Source organism: Pongo abelii, chromosome 16, assembly GCF_028885655.2.
Source record: "Pongo abelii isolate AG06213 chromosome 16, NHGRI_mPonAbe1-v2.0_pri, whole genome shotgun sequence".
Lineage (NCBI taxonomy): Eukaryota > Metazoa > Chordata > Mammalia > Primates > Hominidae > Pongo > Pongo abelii.
Window position 1 is genome coordinate 58,673,934 of NC_072001.2, and position 21,731 is coordinate 58,695,664.

At 37.4% G+C, this 21,731-nt stretch overlaps 1 protein-coding gene across 5 annotated transcripts in view; it reads right to left on the minus strand.

The window, feature by feature from the left end:
• PRTG (protogenin) overlaps positions 1 to 21,731 on the minus strand; it is a 146,806-nt gene that overhangs the window by 55,833 nt on the left and 69,242 nt on the right. For all 5 annotated transcript variants that reach the window (XM_063716663.1, XM_002825480.6, XM_063716662.1 and 2 more), the window contains 2 exons: positions 20,903 to 21,208; positions 19,971 to 20,159 (listed from right to left, as the gene is read on the minus strand). In XM_063716663.1, coding sequence (XP_063572733.1) covers positions 19,971 to 20,159; positions 20,903 to 21,208 — 495 coding nt within the window. The remainder of the gene's footprint in view (positions 1 to 19,970; positions 20,160 to 20,902; positions 21,209 to 21,731) is intronic.

Genomic DNA, 21,731 nt, shown 5'->3' on the forward strand with positions numbered 1-21,731 from the left:
GCTCCTTGGTCTGGCTAGCCAGGGTGACTGCACTGCCCCCAAGCCTGTCCCTTCAACACAATACCCCCCATATAATTATTCAGAGAAGAGGCCAGCAGTACAGACTGCTCTGACACCTGGGTCATGGCCTCTGACATAGAATCTGGGGCCAGCTCAAGTCTGGCCCAGCAGCAGAGGAGCAGGAAAAACGCTAAGGGGGATGGGTGGGAAAGGGAAGCCGAGTGAAACACTACGCTAAAATGCTATGTGTAAGCACAGTAACAAAAACACAAATCACATTTGCACAATGAGATCTGCCTTCAAGCTTTCCAAATGGAAGACTACAGTGTTTCTCCACTTGAAATCACACCGAGATGAGGGGAGCAGATCTCTAAGAGAGAATTCTTTGTCTCATATCATCAAACTTGTGTTAGAATGGAAAACGTTAATTCATGATGATTAAAATAATATCTTACATGGATGTACTAGTATGCTGATTTAAAAACAGGTTTTTAGCTAAAAGAATGTAAACTTTAAGCCTAGATTAAAAATTCATTCTCCGTTTATAAAGTGAATTTCTAAAAGGGATTGTTAATCAGAAACATTTTTCACTTTGTTTGTTATAAATTTAAAGGAATTCTCTTTAATGATGACTACGTCAAAATGTTATAAATTTGTTGTATGATAATATATAGAAGATTTGAGTATAAAATAGAACAGCAGATGGAGTGGTCAGTCCTTCACTTCTCAAACTTACCCTGTGTATTCTATATATAGCTTTCATGGAAGCTGACCGGTAGAGTATTTGTCTAAACCTGAAATGATACACTCTTTTGTTTTGCTCCCACCCCCTGAAGGGTCTTAAGACAAATAACACCTCTCACTGCAGGAAAAACATCTCCTCTCCTACTGAGTTTAGAATAATTTAGAAGAAAGTTCTTTGTACGTGTCATTTGAAAATCAGTTTCCTACCAAAATAAGTATATCCTATTGATCATCTCTATTTTTTTTTTTTTCCTGAGATGGAGTTTCACTCTTTGTTGCCCAGGCTGGAGTGCAATGGTGCGATCTCGGCTGACTGCAACCTCTGCCTCCTGGGTTCAAGTGATTCTCCTGCCTCAGCCTCCTGAGTAGCTGGGATTACAGGTATGTCCCACCACGCCCAGCTAATTTTTGTACTTTTAGTAGAGATGGGGTTTTGCCCTGTTAGCCAGGCTGGTCTCAAACTCCTGACCTCAGGTGATCTGCCCGCCTCGGCCTCCCAAAGTGCTGGGATTATAGGCGTCAGCCACTGCGCCCGGCCAGATAATTTCTATGTTTAAAACCTCCCCCAAATGACTGGGATTGTTTTGTAAACTTCAGAAGCACAAGGCTTTCCTTTCCCAGTTATGTTGTGTTCACTAATGTTTTGATCCTGTTATTTCTTTTTTGATCATATAATTTAATTTTTAATTGTCCATCAGGCTTTTAAGAATTCTTTTAAAAACATTTTTTTTTTGACAAATATATTACCTTAGGATGTCTAGATAAGAAATATTTAGAGTTGAAGATTTCTACTTGAACTCTGCTATAAGTGAATCTGATTTACATTCAAACACTGAAAAACTAATACGAAAGTGAGATTGGAAGATCCCACAAACATGGTTTTTGATCTTCTATGTACTTCTGTAATGGAAGGCTTTTCCTTTTGTGAATCACTGTGGAAGAAAGGAACCTCACTGGTCCAATTTTGTAAGATGAGTCTCTCCCACTGCACTACCAATTAATGGAAATACGGTGAGGGTTGATACCTCCTTTGGTTAGGGAAGAGAAACAGAAAAGAACACTTCAAAAGGACAGTGGCTTAACTGTCCCAGAATTTATAGTAGTTGTATATGAACCATATTATTAAGGCTATGTCCACATATACATACCCAAATAATTTAAAAGTGAGTAAAATGGAATGATCATTGATTATAAGTACAAAATTTATAATTCTAAAACAAAGTGTGTTAGAATAGCGGTGTGTGTGCCGTATCCTGGGATAATTAAGGTATAAAATTTACAAAGGAAGTTTAAAGTTGTTACATCAGAAAATGAAATAAATTTCTTTGATTATGTTGACATTTCTATCAAAAACAATCATTACCCTAAAAGCATCCGAAGTAGAACACTTGACTCATGCTACTGTACTTGGCTTAGCATTTGTTTAAGTAGCTGCTCTGTCTGCCAACACACATACACGGTCTGTCTCACATACATCATTGCCTTACAAACAATATTTTTATAGACTGACAGAGAGAGCCTATTCATGACAACCAAACTTCCCCTGAAGCTATGAAATAAATTTCCTCCCAGGACTAATATTTTTCCGTTTCACTGTCGTGGGCTTGCCATGCCATTTTGACCCTTTTGTGAAGCAACATGAAAATATCATCTATCATCTCCTGAACCACAGTGACTTGGTCAGAAGTGCACAGTTTCATTGCAAAAACATCTGTAGTTTGATAACCATCCCTTCAAATCTCAACCCTCGGCAGTGAAAAGCATGCTTACAAAATGAGAAAGATGCAGATAGCTTGAAATCAATCTTAAATTTCTTCTCAAGTGGGAAATGCAAGCTGGTAAAATAACAGCTTCATCAATCACAGTGATAAAACCATGATTGTTTATTTATTTATGCCTCCTTTAAAACTCACAAGAAACAGTATGTTACAACAACTTATGTAAACTGCAATAGATTTTAATGTTAGCAAATAAAAGAATTCTGGGAGTTCTTAGATCCAAGCAGCTGCATATTATTAATGTGTTAACTGGCTATAAAGAGTCTCTTCAACCCGAAATTTTTTAGGTATTAAAGGACACTGAAGATGCTTAGGGGTACTGAAAGGTATTCAACATATCTTAAAATGGTTTTCAACACATATGACAGAGAACCTCAAACAATTTAAGCATATAGAATTAAACCAAAAATATTTTCTGATAAAACATTCAACAGATCTAGGTTTCTTATATTCAATCTGAAACATATTATTATACATATCAGTTTACAAACATTTCATGAATGAGGTATTCAGTTGTTTAAGGAAATAATTTCAGTTCAGAGTATTTTTGTATTATCCACTCAGTTACAGAAACAGCCTTTAGTTCCTCAAGTGGGCTTTGGACAGTATGAATAAGACAGTAAGAACTTTGGACAGTATGAACTTTAGACAGTATAAACTTTGGACAGTGTGAACAGGCAGGCTCTGGACAAAATGAATAAGAAACTGATTTTCTGTGCCTTAATTTCTTAAGAGGCAAACTTATAGTATATACTGACTGATACAACTTTTAAATATCCCCACATTCCTAGAGAATTTTTTTTATAAGCAATTACTTCAGAAGTGCTGTTGTTTTAACCTTTCAGTGCCTAATCATTGTAAAACCATTATCTAATTTGGAGATACTACAGACTAAAAATTGTCAGTACAAGAGTACAGGGCATTTTTAAACCTTTAAAATTAGTTATAGACATTTTAATGTATTTGCTTTATTTCTTATTCTTTTATTTTTGTGTGTATACTTATACACATCTTTTCTTTTATTGAATCACGACACTTCACATCACATCTAAATACTGTGACATTTTCCCCCTAAAAAGGGATGTTCTCCAACACAATATTATTATACCCAACAAATTTAACAATGGCAGCATTTATCTAATATATAGTCTGTATTTAAATTTCCAAAACTGTCCAATAATGTTCTTTATAACTGCTTTTCCCCACAAGAATCCAGGATTACACGCTCCACATCATGTCTCCATCTAGAACTGTCTCCTGCTCTTTTCCTGTCTTCTCCAAGGATGGCATTTCCAGTTGAGCTGTTTTGTGGAATGTCTCACAATCTGGACTTATCTGATGGTTTCATTATTAGATTCGGGCTAAACATTTTTGACAATACTACTACAAAGGTTAAATTATGACTTTAATCTAGGGTATTTTATAAAGGAAAATAAAAAATCTATAATCTATAATCTGTTAGGTTGCTTGTTGAAGAGAAACATGACTTCAAAAGCTTTCCTAACCCAGAGCAGTATAATTTTTTCTTTTTTGAGACGGAGTCTCACTCTGTTGCCCAGGCTGGAGTGCAGTGGTGTGATCTCGGCTCACCGCAAGCTCTGCCTCCCAGGTTCATGCCATTCTCCTGCCTCAGCCTCCCAAGTAGCTGGGACTACAGGCTCCCACCACCACGCCCGGCTAATATTTTTGTATTTTTAGCAGAGACGGGGTTTCACCCTGTTAGCCAGGATGGTCTCGATCTCCTGACCTCGTGATCTGCCCATCTCGGCTTCCCAAAGTGCTGGGATTACAGGCATGAGTCTGGCCAGAGCAGTATAATTTTCTTAGTGGCCAATTTTATCTCTTTTTATCTATATCAAGTTATATCCATCTATCTATATACAAATGTTTATACTGATCACTTGTTTGACACTGAGGACAATAAAAAGGAGAGATACCAGCATGCTGTCACACTTCTAGTAAGATTTCTAGAACTATCTGGGACTTTGAATATAAAGTATGCAAATGCAGATTTCTTTTTGAATTCCCAATGAGTCATACTAGAATGCCAATTTGTAAAATGTACACAGCACTGGAATACAGTATACCAAGAATGAGGCCATATAAGTACACAATTGAGCCCTCTTGGGACACAGAATTACTATAATTACAATACTCACTGTAATTTCTCAGAATAGAGATACGCACAGAAAAATAGGCCTTTTAAAAGTGTGTCTCCTTACTTCTCAAGATTTTTTGAGGCTTTAAACATAGTTTCTATTGTTTTGTGGGGTCAGAATTGAGGCCCATTGCCATGATTTTTCTTCTGAGACTAAAGGTCATTTTATAAAAAGAGTGGACGTGTAGCTATTCAAGAAAGGGGAACACACTAAAAATCATCATACTTGGCCATTCAGATGGAGAAAGGTGAAGGTTAAGAAAAAATTTTTTGTTTCCTCCACTAATATCTCTAGGTCAACCAAAACTTTGTAACTTGTTAAGTGATCCTAGATACAACAGGAATCACCTTTCCTTGTTATATTATCAAGCATAAGTTAAAACGATTTCAATACATGATTCATAGAGATTCTTCCACTATTTCAACATACAGCGTTTTTCCGGAGGTAAGGTATCTGGGATTTTAATTAGTATACTACGAACTTCTTCTGATAATTAAAATGTCCTGTGTCCCATAGCTAACTGTAGTTTGTTATGACTGCAAGGAAGTTTTTAACTCAATTTATAGGCCATTTCTAGCAATAGTAGAAGACCATATGGCATGCAATAAAGAACATAATCCTAGTTTCATTGATTTTCCAGTCTTTATTTATCTTTGTCCCAATCTCTTCATCTAGGTATATTCAATTTAAAATTACTTTTTAAAAAATTATGATCAAACACAGTTGTTATGAAAAATTTATAAAATTCAGACAGGCCAAAAAAAGGAAATAAAAATAAAAGGTTCTTAATACCATCACACGGAGATAAACACTGTGAACATTCGGTTGCTATTTTCTTTTCATTCCCTTTACCATCCACACACACACATATTCAATATTTATGTATTTTATAACCTGCTTTTAAAATTTAATACGCTGTGAAAGATTTCTGTCATTTCTCTTTTAAAACATTCAATGTCCATATTTATTCAGATGACATCAGGAGCATTCAGGATGGTATGGCTGTAGACTATATTCAAATTGTATGAATGTACCACAGCTTGTTAAACCTCAGTAGCTAAATATATAGGATTTCTCCAGCTTTTCCAATTATAAGTGACCCTGTATATTACAGTAAACACTCTTACAGTTAAATGTTTGTGCATGCGCATTATTATTTTTATTATTATTTTTTGAGATGAAGTCTTGCTCTGTTGCCTAAGCTGGAGTGTAGCGGCATGATCTTGGCTCATGGCAACCTCTGCCTCCCAGGTTCAAGCGATTCTCTGGCCTCAGCCTCCGGAGTAGCTGGGACTGCAGGTGTATGCACCACCATGCCTGGCTAATTTTTGTATTTTTAGTAGAGATGGGGTTTCACTATGTTGGCCAGGCTGGTCTCGAACTTCTGACCTCATGATCTGCCCACCTCAGCTTCCCAAAGTGCTGGGATTACAGGCGTGAGCCACCATGCCCGGCCTGCGTTATTATTTTCTTATGATAGGTCTCTATTAATGGAATTTCTGGTAAAAGAGTATGCATATTATAAGTCCCCTCCCATTTTTGGTATTGCCCAATTACCCCTAGAAAAGCTGTATATTAATTTACATTCTCGCTTTTAGTATGGGTGTGTTTAACCCTAAATTCCTAACACTGGGCCTTGTCTCATTTATTTGTTTTTTTACTTTAAGTTTTGTGTTTCTGTTTTGAGTCACTTCAAATCTTTCTTAGAAGGAAATGGGAGACATATAAATTTGAAATAATGACCCCAGTTAGATGTATTTACACAACCTACCAAGGAAAAGATGAATCAATTGTGATAATCAGGCAAAATGTGCTGCCTACTGTGTGTACAGGTTTCATAAGTTATTAACATCCTGGCAGGCTGGGAAAGCTAAGATGTCACTGTAACACTCAGCTGAGGCAGCTGCTCTGGTTTCTATGATAAATCAAGATAAAGGTCAATGGAGTCAGCTATCAAGGCTAATTCAAAGGGCCGCCTCTTACAGCAGCCCACATTTGCTGGGATTTCAAGTCTTTCAAGCTTCTAAACATCTCAAAATGGAATAGGAAAATATGTACAGTTTCAATAAACTATGTCAGGATGATGTTAGAGAACCCTTGTGGTATCACACTAGCTTATTAAAAGCAACTGATAAATCAGGTTGTTTAGACAGAAATAAGTACTCGTATTTAGCCTGCTTTGATGATCATTCTATCGCTTTAGTTTACACCATCCCGTCTTTCACTATCCCATCAGGATCCTTTGCCTAGTTAACTCCTATTATCTTTCAGATCTCAAATTCAGTACCAGCTTCTCAGGAAAACCTACCCGGACCCCCACCCTCAAACTATAGTGTCCACTATTACACAGCCCCTTCGCTCCAAATGCTTTTACCTCATAACACTAAAATTGGTAATTATAAATTATGTGGTGATTTTATTAATGTCTATTTCCTTCTCTAGACTATAAAGCTTCCTAATGGGTACTCACTTAACCTGATTAGGCCAGGCGCGGTGGTTCACGCCTGTAATCCTAGCACTTTGGGAAGCGGAGGCGGACGGACTGCCTGAGCTCAGGAGACCAGCCTGGGTAACACAGTGAAACCCCAACTCTACTAAAAACACAAAATGAGCTGGGCGTAGTGGTGCACGCCTGAAGTCCCAGCTACTTGGGAGGCTGAGGCAGGAAATCACTTGAACCCAGAAAACGGAGGTTGCAGTGAGCCGAGATCATGCCATTGCACTCCAGCCTGGGCAATAGAGAGAGACTTCAAAAAAAAGTCTCAAAAACAAAACAAAACAAAACAAAACAAAACACCTGATTCAATATTTTAGAACAGTGGTTTCCAAATTTTTAAGTTTCACTATCCATAAGTAATTTTTTCTAGCACACATACTAATTATCTATATCTTCATTTATTTATAACATACATATGTGTGACTGCCCTAATATATTATGTATGTTATAAAATAAACATACAAAATATTTTTAAAGACTAAGATAAAATATTTTCCTCCAGGAAGCGTTGTCTTGCAGCTCCCCTCCAGTCCATGGAGTGCATAATTAGTACAAGGCTTAAAATTTCATGTGCGTTAAGTTTTTTTAAGAAGAAAGTTTAAACCAAAAACAAAACAAAAACCACAAGTGTAATTACTGCTATGCAGCAAATGTTTTTTTCTATCCACCCTGAAGTTTCTTTCATGTGCTAATGGTTTTTTTTAAAAAACCCCCCTCTCGTTTAACTTAGATCTTTAAGGACCTCACACATCTAAAGATTCTTTACATTCACCAGAAACTTCCAGAGTGGTCTGAGGGCTGACGTGCAGTATGATTAATGGACAGTATTGATTTAATTTTCTACAAGAGTTCTTCCTTCTCTAAGGAGATGCTCTTTGCAATTCCCGTCAAGCATTTTACCATGCTTACAGACTCTTAAAAATAGGAGAATGAAAAGTTTACTGAAGCTTTTTCTTCATTTGTAAAAATACCACTTGAAAGTTTGGGCCTACAAGACAATCAACAGCCTGTCTATAACTAGGTGCATCTTCCTAAGACCAAGGAAACTTTTATTTGAGGTTTCATTAGCACATATAAAAAGGAAATGAAAAATAAAGCAGTAAAATAAATTTAGTAGGTAAACCTCAAGATATAAATACAAAGTGCTATAAAAATATTGACTTATTTTAAAAGAGATACATAGTCAGTAGAAAGCTATTAAGTATTAAATAGATCTGAGGATCTGAGTATCGTTATGTAATAAATTATGAAAATTTCTTCAAAGGTCTCAATTTGATGTGCCATTTGGAGCAGACTTAAACCAATTTTTCTGGAGACAACGGGGAACTAATTTTGTTCTCGTGTTTTTTATGTTTTAAATCTGAAGAAAAATTTAATTTCTTAACACATAAAGTGATAGGGGATTCCACTTTCCCCTATCTTTTGATCATGCCCATTTCTTAAAAACAAACAAACAAAAAAAAGGTTTTGTCTTGCTTTCCCTAAAACAAACAAATAAACAACCATCCAGATATTTCAAATGTGAATTTAATTTGAGGGAGCCAGCAGGAGGGGATATTCCCTGAGTACAAGAGAGACAGAAAAGGACACTATGCCCAGGGTAACCTCGACTCCAACTCTTCCAAAATCAGAGCACAAACTTAACTGACATCGGAACCCCTAAACTGGAAATGCATCCCAACTGGTATTTCACCTTATAAACTGATTAAAACAACAACAGCAGCAACACAGCCACATGAAATAATGGAACTTCCTCATATCCTGCTTATTTTCTCCATCTCCACAGGGGCCTTACTTTATTTAGGGTTTTCAGTCAGGCATGTGGAGTGAGGCTCCACAAGTACTGTAAATCTTTACCCAGTGCCAAAGGTCAAAGGGTTATCTGTGCTATGTAGTTTCAGGGTAGACAATTTTCTTTACTCTTTCTTTCTTTTCTTTTTTAAGCAGGAAGACAAAACGCATGCATATGAATCACAGCAAGCTAATTTAGGTACTAAAAAAAGTTACTCCTCTCCACATGAACTGCTTTCTCAAGACCACCACTAAATATCAACTTTTCACTCATTCTACAAAGAGAAACCAGATGCAACTGATCCCGCCTCCCCACCACCATTGTCTGCTAGAAAACTTGCCACACAGCTGCTAAAGCAGTAAAACAACTTCAAACCTACAAAAGTGATGACCATTTAGGCAAACGCACCAGTTTTATTCTCGGAAGAAAAAGAAACCTTGCTTAATACTTAAAGAAAAAAAAAAAAAAAAGAAGAGTAGCTGTGTATCATTTTGTTCACATTTTCACCTCAATAACAAGACAGATGTTTTTCACAGAGCCCTCCATGTTTTAGAGCATTTCGAAAGGTGATGACTATTCAAGGCTAAGGATATAAAGGTCCAGGAAAAAAAAATCAAAATTCTGTTCCCAATTATTTGTGTTTGAAATTTTTTGGAAAGTTGAACTTTCTTAAAGATGGTGAAAAAAATGTTTAAGAAGTATAGGCATATATTGCTGTCTTTCTTCTTTCTCCAAAATGATTTAAGTATGAAATAAAGTGATCTATAACATCCCATAGGGTGGCATTAATACAACTCCGATACAGTGCTATACACAGCACGCAAGTAAAAGGTATTTCTTCTCTCCGGCAGCACTGTTATTTTAATATTGTTTGCAATCCTCTGAATTTAAGAGGCAGAAATGCAAATCATGATAGTTTGTGCTACTGCATTCAACTGGGTTACAAAAAAAAGTTTAAAAAAGGTTTTCAAATATTGAAGAAAGCAAAATATCTTCTGTAACTTGCTAGGAGGTTCCATTTGGAATGTCATCTATATTCTTCCCATAATATGGCAGCCTGATCTCCTTTGCTTCTTTCTTATTAAAAATTCCTCCATCTTTCGTGGCAAGTAAGAGAGACTGATAGATGTTTAGAATTTCATCAAACTAAGATCAAATATAAATATGACCTTATCTATATTGAAAGATTTCAGTTTCTGAAAGTCTTTGAAGATTTTTTTTTAAAAGGGACTCCACTGAGAGATACATCTCAGAAAAATGAGAAAGTTTGAAGTTTCACATAGTAAGGGAAATTTCAATGAGATTTGCTGGATGTGCCTCTCTTTCCTAAAAGTGACCTAACTTCCTTTGTTTTACAATTATGCTGACTAGTTTCTTCTGATGAAGTCTGATAATTTCTTTCAAAGTAGCTAAGCCAGAGAGACGCTGGCCCACAGCCTTAACTTCCAACCGCACAACAATAATTTGCCATCTCAGTTCTTCTGAAATCTAAACCCATATATTAAGCTGCTATAGACATCTCCACTGGGACACTAACCTTTCCAACCCAATATGATAAAAAGTGAACTCAATATCTCCTACTTCCCCAATCCTGGTCTTACTTCTGAAAGCCCTACTCCAGAGTAAAAGTACCATCCCTTAGAACACTTGAGCATCATTCTAATTTCTTCCTCTCCTTAATCATATTTACAGATAACAGTTATTGAGCACTTACTATGTACCAACCCGCTGTCCTGTGGGTTCCACATTAAATCCTGAGCAATCTAAATGTCTAGGGGAAACTAAGGTTCATGGAGGTCAAGTGACTTTACCAATATCACACTCTTAGCGGGCTGGAGAGCTGGGATCAAACCCTGGTCATCTGATCTCAAAACCCTCAGTCTTCTGATTTAATTTAAAAATTAACATATACTGAAACTTATTTTTTTTGTTGTTGTATGGTCCTATTTAACGCATGTATAGATTTGTGCAACCACCACAACCAGAAAAAGAACAATTTCATCACATCCAGAAGCTCCCAATGCTGCCTTCGTGTAGTCAAGTCTTGCCCCCATCTCTAATCATGGCAATCACTGATCTGTTTTCCATCCATATGGTTTTCACTTTTCTTTTCTTTTTTTTTTTGGTGGGGAGACAAAGTTTCGCTCTCATTTCCCTGCCTGGAGTGCAATGGCGCTATCTCAGCTCACTGTAACCTCTGCCTCCCGGGTTCAAGTGATTCTCCCGCCTCAGCCTCCTGAGCAGCTGGGATTACAGGTGCCAGCCACCACGTCTGGCTAATTTTTGTATTTTTAGTAGACACAGGGTTTCACCATGTTGGCCTGACTGGTCTTGATCTCCTGACCTCAGGGGATCCACCCACCTCGGCCTCCCAAAGTGCTGGGATTACAGGCGTGAGCCATGACGCTTGGCCCCAGTTTTCACTTTTCAAGAGTGTCTTATGAATGAAGTCATACAGAATGTAACCTTTTAAGACTGGCCTCTTTCACTCAGCATAATGACATTGATATTCATCCATGAATTGTTGCAAGCAGCAATATAGTTTGCTGCTTTTTACTGCTGAGGAGTATTCCAACTGTACAGATGTACTGCAGTTTATCTGTTCACCTGATGAAGGACATTCAGGTTGTTTTCAGGTTTTGGCAACTGTGAAGAGAGCTATACATTTGTGTACAGTTTTTTTGTTTTGTTTTGTTTTGTTTTGGCGGGGGGGAGGTGTTTTTGTTTTTTGAGACAGAGTTTCGCTCTTGTTACCCAGGCTGGAGTGCAATGGCGCAATCTCGGCTTACTGCAACCTCCGCCACCCGGGTTCAAGCGATTCTCCTGCCCCAGCCTTCCGGACAGCTGGGATTACAGGCATCTGCCACAACGCCTAGCTAATTTTTGTTATTTTTAGTAGAGATGGGGTTTCACCATGTTGGCCAGGCTGGTCTTGAACTCCTGACCTCAGGTGATCCACCCGCCTCGACCTCCCAAAGTGCTGGGATTACACGTGTGAGCCACTGCGCCTGACCAAGATGAATAAACTTTAATATAAAAATTTATAAAACAAGATATGGTAATTAAATTGGTACAGATAACAACCTTATGTTTTTAAACTAAGTAGCTTTATATAGTTATATATATGTATGTAAAGTTCTAATCTAAATTTAGAAATAATTTTTGTTGTTGTTGTTTTGAGACAGAGTCTCACAGGCCCTACCTCACCATGGCTGGAGGGCAGTGATGCAAACGGCTCACTGCTACCTCGACCTCCTGGACTCAACTGATTCTCCCGCCTCAGCCTCCTGTGTAGCTGCGATCATAGGCATGTACCACCATGCCCAGCTAACTTTTTGATTTTTTGTAGAGATGGAGTCTCACCATCTTGCCCAGGCTGGTCTCAAACTTCTTGATTCAGGCAATTCTCCTGCCTCAGCCTCTCAAAGTGCTGGGATTATAGGTGTGAGCCACTGCACCTAGCAGAAGTTTTGCATTTCTAACTGACACTATCTCCTAGACAATGTCTTCATGAGGAGTTACGTGAGGTATCACAGAAGTTAAAATTGCAGGTTGGCCGGGTACAGTGGCTCACGCCTGTAATCCCAGCACTTTGGGAGGCCCAGGCAGGCGGATCACGAAGTCAGGAGATCGAGACCATCCTGGCTAACATGGTGAAACCCCGTCTGTACTAAAAAAATACAAAAAAATTAGCCGGGCATGGTGGCGGATGCCTGTAGTCCCAGCTACTTGGGAGGCTGAGGCAGGAGAATGGCGTGAACCCAGGAGGTGGAGCTTGCAGTGAGCTGAGAATGCGCCCCTGCACTCCAGCCTGGGCTACAGAGCAAGACTCCGTCTCAAAAAAAAAAAAAAAAAAAAAGAAGAAGAAAGGCATAAACCTAATGTCAAAATTCCTTACCCTTACGTGTTAACACAATAGGTAGAGGGGAGGCCTGAAATTCAGCATTTCAATAAACTCCCAGATTATGCTGCTGGTCCTGGGACTGCACTTTGAGAAGCAAGAACTATACACAGTCTATATCTAGAACTTCCAAATTCTAGTAATGTGGCCTGGTGCCCTTGATATAACTGTCAGCTAAAAATGTTGTGTGTTTTTTTTTTTAATTTTTCAGTACTTAAAAAAAATTTTCTTTTTTCTTTTTGAGACAAAGTCTTGCTCTGTCACCCAGGCTGGAGTACAGCGGTGGAATCTTGGTTCACTGGCTTCCAGGTTGAATCTGGCTTCCAGGTTGAAGCAATTCTCCTGCTTCAGCCTTCTGACTAGCTGGGATTACAGGCATGCACCATCACCCCCAGCTAATTTTTGTAATTTTAGTAGAGACAGGGTTATGCCATGTTGGCCAGGCTGGCCAGGCTGTTCTCGAACTCCTGACTTCATGTGATCCACCCACATCGGCCTCCCAGAGTGCTGGGATTACAGACATGAGATTATATTTCACTATACCCAGCCTGAACAAAATGTTTTAAAGAATACTATTTTGTGACACGTCAAAATTATATGAAATTCATACTTCAGTGTCCACAAATGAAGTTTTACTGGAGCATAACCACACACATGCATTTATGTATTTTCCAAGGCTGCTTCTGTGCTGCAGTAGCAGAGCTGAATACTTGTGAAAGAGACTATATGGCCCACTGTAACAGTCTTGCTCAGGCTGTCATAACAAAATGCCACAGACTGAGTGGTTTAAACAATTGAAATTTGTTTTCTCTCAGTTCTAGAGGCTGGGAAGTCCAACATCACGCTCTGGAAGGATTCAGTTTTTGGTGAGGGCTTTCTTCCTGGCTCACAGGTAACCGGGCTTTTGCTACATCCTCACATGGTAGAGAGCAGGCTCTGGCATTTCTTCTTCTTATAAGGGCATCAGCCTTACTGGATTAGAACCTCACTCTTATGACCTCATTTAACCTTCATCATCTATCTTTTCACAGGCTCTATCTCCAAACAGAGTCACATTTAGGGTGAAGGCTTTAACATATACATTTTGGGAAGACACAAACATTGGGTCCATAACACCCATAAAGCCTAAAATATTTATGGTCTGTCCCATTACAGAAAAAGTTTGCTTACTCCTGGTCTAGATCTTTACTTCTCAAAGTGGGCAGAAATGCAAAAATTTCAGGCCCCACCCAAACCTACTGAATATTAGAATCTGTGTTTTAACAAGATCTGTGGGTAATCCATATACATTTTAAGGCTCAAGACACATTAGCTTTCAAATCTAGTGATCACGGTAAATTACTTGAAAAAATATTTTTAAAACATACAGACACTATTTTTAAATACAGGCTCAATTTCTAAATACATTGCTCTCCTGGAAGGATAACAATTTTAACAACAAAAACAACTAACATTTGTTGAGAACTTATAATGCAATTTTCCCAGGCACTATGCTAACTTTTATGTGCATTATTTCATTTAATCTCCCTAACATTCTAAAATCAATACCATTATCCCTACCTAAAAGATTAGGTGAACAGCTCGGATTTAATTTGTTAATAAGTTGTGAAATTTGAAGTCAAATCCAGGCAACAGACAAAAAACTTATTTGACTGATGTTTTTCTTTTACCATCAGTGCCATGTGATTTCTATAATAGAACATTGTAAATGATGTACCATGGAATGACTGACACCATTTAGAGTCACAAGAGGTTTCCCAGAAGAGTTGAGACTTAAAATCTGGGCAATATTTTTCCAAATGTAAAGAGGAGATATACCTCTAATTCATCCAGAGAACACCCAAAGTATTTTACAATGGCAGGAGACCTTTCATTTAAGACAGATAATTTAAGGAAAAAAAACAGATAATGCACTGTAATTCTTACATCACTCTTACAGTTTCATCAATCTGTAAACACTTTATTTTTAATTAGAGGTAGCTGCAAATTGGCAAATGAAAAATCTTTTGTTTTTTACTATCTTAATGTAATAGTATTTTTTTAGTAGCAGAATTTTTTTTAGAAGTAAATGCTTCATTTCTTTTGAAGTATTGGTTTCTAAATTTTTCAAATATCAAGTTCTAAAATTTGAGTTGAGTATCAATCATATTTGGCATTTTAAGATACTGCAGAGAATAAAACATTCAAAAATTTCTGATCTATTGGCAAATTAACAAAAAAGTCTATGTTGGTTTCAACATATTTTGGAATAATAACATATTAAACATAACAAAAGAAAGAGTAACTTAAAAATATTTAATAGTGAAGAAAGTGAAATACGATAGTTTTTAAATATTCTCTTCTGTTATAATTTGTACTCACACTTTCGTCAGTTAGTTTTCTAGCCTACAAGGCAAGTAGTTTCCAAAAGTATTTCTTTAAAGAAGTTTACTGAGTTCAATTAAATGAATTTATTTTGTGACTGTTTGACAGAATGAATCAGGCTGGGCATGGTGGCTCACGCCTATCATCCTGGCACTTTGGGAGGCTGAGGTAGGTGGATGGCTTGAGTCCAGGAGTTCAAGACCAGCTTGGGCAACAGAATGAAACCCCATCTCTACCAAAAATACCAAAAATTAGCCCGGCGTAGTGGCGCACGCCTGTGGTCCCAGCCACTCAGGACCTGGCTGAGGTGGGAGGATTGCCTGAGCCTGGGAGGCAGAGGTTGCAGTGAGCCGAGATGGCACCACTGCACTCCAGGCTGGGTGACAATGAGACTACGTCTCAAATAAATAAATAAAATGCTGTAGTGTAGAGTTTATTATTTTAATTATTCATTTATAATTGGTGTAAAATCTCATGCTCACACTAATCATGCTTACTGTAAAATTAAATAAAATAATTAACAAGCTCAAGTTCTTTGGCAAAATAAAAGCTAAAGATGATCTAACATCAGTGTCCTAAATGTTAAACTAACAACAGTACTACATAAAAATCTGCCCCTTTTCATTCTTTCAAATAAAGGCTTAATAATTCAGACCAGTTTTTGACAGCTTGTGAAAACAGTTCCTTTGTAATTATTAGCTAACTTCAGAATTTAAAGCCAATTTCTGAAACAAACATGAAAAAAGAGGAACATATCATTTCAATCAATCATCAGGGAACACAAGTATGTTACTAATTTTGCTTCAGTTTATTGTGAGATGAATATAACAAGTATTTAAAAATCCTACTTACAACTGAGCTAAACATTGAAAGTACCTAGGGGAAAAAATCGAAGTGAAATTAATCACCACAAAGATACAAAGTCTCAAATCACCACTTAGAACAAATCACACATATGTATTAAATCACAAGTCTAATGCTTTTTTCCAGCCCCACCACCGAAGTAAACCAGTTTTAATTAAAATCAAACTATATTTTAAAGTCATTAAAATCAAACAAGCTAACATCAAAATATTTCCATCACTCTGCCAATATTTATACTACGAAAGACACAATAATCTTTTTAGCTACTTTAAAAAAACTGTACATCTAGGGAACTGAGCTTTGAGGTTTTAGAGTAAAAAGTTCTAAAATAACTTTCATTACTAAGTATAATTAAATGTAGTTCATTAAAAATTTGTGCAGATATTGGAAAAATCGTCAATTTAATGTCTTTTGTTCAATATTTCTTGTTTTAAGCAGAGATTACATGTTACACCTTTTTATGTAGTACTATGTCTCAGAAAAATATTTGAAAATGCTTGTTAAATGAATTGAAATACATAAGTTCATTCATCTTTTTCTTTCTTCCAGAAACAAAGAACTGTGTGTATTACCAAGGAGAGTATGTCCCAATAATATACTTTTTAAATTAAAAACTTAAGTATCAGAAGTAAAAATAAAAAGATGTGTATAAAGGCATCAGAAAGGGGATTAGTATGAAAATGAAATTTTGAGACACTAGTTTGTTACTCCAATTGACATTGAATCAGCAAACAGAAGCATTTAAATTTTATTTCCAAGCCTACTTAGCAAATCTAGCTCCAGTTAAAGTATCTTTAATGTGCAAAACTCAGTGAAAGCAAGTATTCACCATGCAAGACACAGATAGGATTCCCTTAACCTACTGCCCTCCAGACACATCACTCTCTGTTAAACAGGCAGCTACTGCCAGATGCTCTCACTAAAAATGGTCACAGATGGTCAGTTGTCCAGTTAACAGAACATACTCCCCTCCCAATATTCAAAAGTAAGAAGGAAAGGATAGCTGCTAACACTTGCCTGCTTAGTGAGTTAAACGTATTTGACTGCTGTAAGTCTGGCAAGGCCCCAACACTGACCTTCTAGGAAAGTAAGACTAGACCATAGGGGTCTCAAGATTAAAAGGCACCTGAAAGGTGATCCAGTCAACAGCTGCACAATACTTGAATCCACACAACTGCATCTCTGCTAGTCAGTCATTCCAGCCGTGACTTGGTAGCTCCAGGGGTGCGAAACCTGCTGTCTAACAAGAAAGTCTCTACAGCTACAAGAGGTCTCTGTTATCCTGAACTGCAATCAGTCCAATCACTCAATATAATTCCACAGTCAGGAAACATACAGCTATTTTAATAGACGTAGTATATTGACAAAATAATTTCCCAGTTTATGCATTAGAAGTGATTTTAAATGGATTTACCTCAAATAGCATACACAGTGGATTTTACAACATAAAAACAAGGGCAGTAATATATGATTTTTTAAAACACAGGAGAAAATAAAGGTTTATAGTTTTAAAAGTTGACTACAGTTCAGAGATGATTTAAAAAGTTCAACAAAGATCAATGGGTCTCCCTCTTTATAAATAAATAAATACATACATGCGTGTGTATATATATATATGTATACATGTATCTGTAGAAAATTTTGAAGAATTGCTTTTAATTGCCAAAGTTTTAATAAAATGTCTCTCTAAACTTTTCACAACCCAAGTTTTTTTCTAATAAATTAGTCACCTATTTAGAATAAGCTCCCTGTGATGTATAAGAAGAGCATGCTAATAATGTATTTTTTGTATCTTCTATATATTCATATTTTCTTTAACAGTGAGAAAATTAGAAGTAGTAAGCTTGATCTATGATTCTTCATCAACAATTGTCCCAAATCATGTTTCTTACATAATAACTAAGCAAAATTTTCTCGAATCAGTAATATGTAGGGAAAGGGACAGAATACTGAGAAGCCACGACTAGGAATAAATGTTGCTGGCTTCAGTGGCAGTAGGTTGGGCTAATGTCATCTCAGTATCAATGGCTTAAGGAAGGTGGAACATATGTAATTTCTCGTCTTCATTTATAAAACTATGTGACAGGCTGGGCACGGTGGCTCACACCTGTAATCCCAACACTTTGGGAGGCTGAGATGGGTGGATCACCTGAGGTTGGGAGTTCAAGACCAGCCTGACCAACATGGAGAAACCCAGTCTCTACTAAAAATTCAAAATTAGCTGGGCGTGGTGGTGCATGCCTATAATCCCAGCTACTCGGGAGGCTGAGGCAGGAGAATCGCTTGAACCTGGAGGCAGAGGTTGCGGTGAGCTGAGATTGCGCCATTACACTCCAGCCTGGGCAACAAGAGTAAAACTCCATCTCACACACACACACACACTTTGTGTGTGTGCACACAAAGAAGAGAAAAGAAAAAACTGTGTGACAGAGATCAATAATGAAACTTATTTAACTGAATGCAGATTAAATTAAAAACCAACGTAATGAGATTATAAGCAAAATACCATCTGGAAAACTGCATAGAACCACAGGATGAAGTTCTGTGTCCCTGCATCTGAAAACAGTCTCCCACCACTGCTTCTTACTGTGCAGAGACTCAAATCTAATGCTGCTCTCACAGCCTGTGCTACCGTGAGGCCAGGGAAGGACATGGAGAAGCCCATGGCTGTACAGCTGAGCCTTTTACCTCCCCTCACCTTCACAGGGCAGTCTGTGAAAGGAAAAGCCAGAGTGCTTTGCAAAATCCTAGTATGTCCAGAAGGTGTAACAATTCAGTAGGTATTTAGCAGGTTGGTCATCATAATCAAAGGGACTGCTTTGTACTTAAGGGTAAAAATCTACTTGTGAGCAACAAATAGCTAAGTGTACATTTTATACCTTGATGAGTTTATATCAGTTTATATCCATGTATTTTTTTTTCTTTTTTTTGAGACAGAGTCTCGCACTGTCGCCCAGGCTGGAGTGTAGTGGTGCGATCTTCCTTGGCTCATTGCAACCTCCACCTCCCAGGTTCAAGCTATTTTCCCGCCTCAACCTCCCAAGTAGCTAGGATTACAGGATTACAGGAGCGTGCCACCACGCTCAGCTAATTTTTGTATTTTTTTAGTAGAGACGGGGTTTCACCATGTTGGCCAGGCTGGTCTTGAATCCCGACCTCAAGAGATCCACCCACATTGGCCTCCCAAAGTGCTGGGATTACAGGCATGAGCCACCACGCCTGGCCCATGTATTCATTTTAGATATACATTACTTTCTACTAAACATGTTTACGTCATGAAATTCCTTTCACTCTACAAAGACAGGAAGACTAGGGAATAAAACAGTGTCTTTCAGAGAACACTGATGAACTCAAATACAAAGTTTAGTGCTTTTTCTCCAGTGTTCCTGGGTTAGAGCTACATAAATATTCACAGTTACATGGGTCATATGTAAGGCCATTATTTATACCTAATTCGTAATTATATAGCAATTATACAGTACTCTCAGGCACATTTTAAGTGAAACTTAACCACTGAGTATGATTTGGTGATATCCCTATTCTAATTGCTATTCTACATCCGCCGCACACTCACAATAATTGATCAGGAATTCAATCTACCAGAAGTGAACTCCACAAAGAAAAGCAGATTCACAGAGCTGGACGAAGATAGAAAGATACAATGGCTGCCTGATATTTTGCCACTGGACTCACAATGGTAAGTCAAAGACCAATCACTGACTTCAGCAGTAGCATATACACACTGACATAGTAAAATTAAATCTTTTCTTTGTAGCATTAAGTCAGTTCTCCTGCTTTATATCCAATAACTTTCTTCCCAGTTTGTCAGAGAGGAAGGAAAAAGGGAAAAACACAGTACAAATTCACTCACCTAAGCCACTGAGAGTATAGAGTAGTTCCTTGGTATCCAAGAAAATAGGCCCATTCTCCTGCTGCCCTTCTTCCTTGTAGTACAGCTTGTAGCCCTGAATAGCAGCTGTGTCCTCTACATCTTGCTGCCACCTCACAGAAATGGTGGTACAGTTCAGAGGCTCCAAATGCAACTCTGGAGACTTAGGGGCTAGCAAAATTCATCAGAAAATGTATGTATAAACAACCCAATATCCACATAAAGACACAGAATAGGGTAGTCCTCTCAGTTTTAAGCAAACAATTACCAAAAGGTTCAATCCAAAAATTATACTGCAACCTAACGTCCCAAATTTCATAATAATATTAAACTTTGAGATCAAAATTTAAAATATATAAAATACTATCTTAAAAAGACCCAGATATATAAATAATAATATCTGGATATTTAATTTTTTTTCAAAGAGGCAATAAATACTTTCTAATTTTGGCCACACTCCTCTGTGATATAGAGAACAGGCACTATTGTCAGTCAATTAACAAGAAAACCAGTCATGTTACATTCCACGTTAGTGAAACAGAAGGGTCTAGAATTTTGCAGTCCTATAGTCTTCCTATTGAACTAAGCATTTTAAAAATATATGGCAATAATATTAATTAGGCCTCTATGAATATCTTACTTTGGAAACTCAGTTTGATTTGGACTGATCTGTCCATGAGGGATTTGCTAAGCAAACTAATAGCACAACCAAAAAGTTTACACACAAATAAACTCTATGCAAAAGTGACTACTTAATAAAAAGCTTAATTTTTTTCAATTAAGTCCATCACCTATGGAATATTTTTATTTGTAAAACAAAATTTAAAAATATAAACATAACTTAAGAGAAGAAAAGCTTGATTCAAAAGTAAAAATACTGTATTATCTTTTCTTAACAGTCTTCAGAAATTCACCTTTCACGCTTGTAGCTTTGGGCGTCCTATGTGAAGTCCATACTGATGACTCTCCCAGCCCCACTCTGGTGGCAGCAGTAATCCGAACCAGGTAGACGCTGTCAGGTTTCAGGCCTTCCAAAAGGTACTCATGCGTGGTCCCCGGGAGCTCCAGAACTTGGATGGAATTCTCAGTACTTAGGCGGAAAGATAAGCGATACAGCACCACTTGGCCCCGCCGATATTTGGCTGGGATTGGCAGCCAGGAGATGAGAATATCAGTGGGACTTCGACTTGTCAAACTAATTTCAGGAGGTCTCAGGGGAACTAGTCATAGAAGAAAACAGGTTGTTTATAAATATTTAGAATCGAATTGCCACTTAGCACACCAGTAACTGAATTCTCTTAATTAGCAACATGTAATAAAGAAGAGATACTTTCAGCCCTAGCAGAGGTTTTCAGTGAAACAGAGTACAAACCAGAAAAAAGAAAAAAAAATAACGAGGGAGGGCTAAGTGTGTGGAAACAAAGAATATAAGATATCCTTCACTGTGGCTGTGACTGTTTTGTTGTTTGGAACGAATATGAGAATATTTGATATTCATACAAAATATGAGAATACTTCTCAAACAATTCCACCAAAGTGGCTTTGAAACAAGGGAGAGTCAATTATACAAGGGTGGGGAAGCCTAGGATTCTACAGTTATAACCAAGCAAATAATATTTTGAAGTGTAAGAGTTGCATCTTAAAAATTAATGTGAATTTTGTATTCCTAATTACAACATATGTTGTTTAATATAGAAACAGTTTTTCCTCCAAACATTTTAATAAAACTGGCATTTCAGGAAA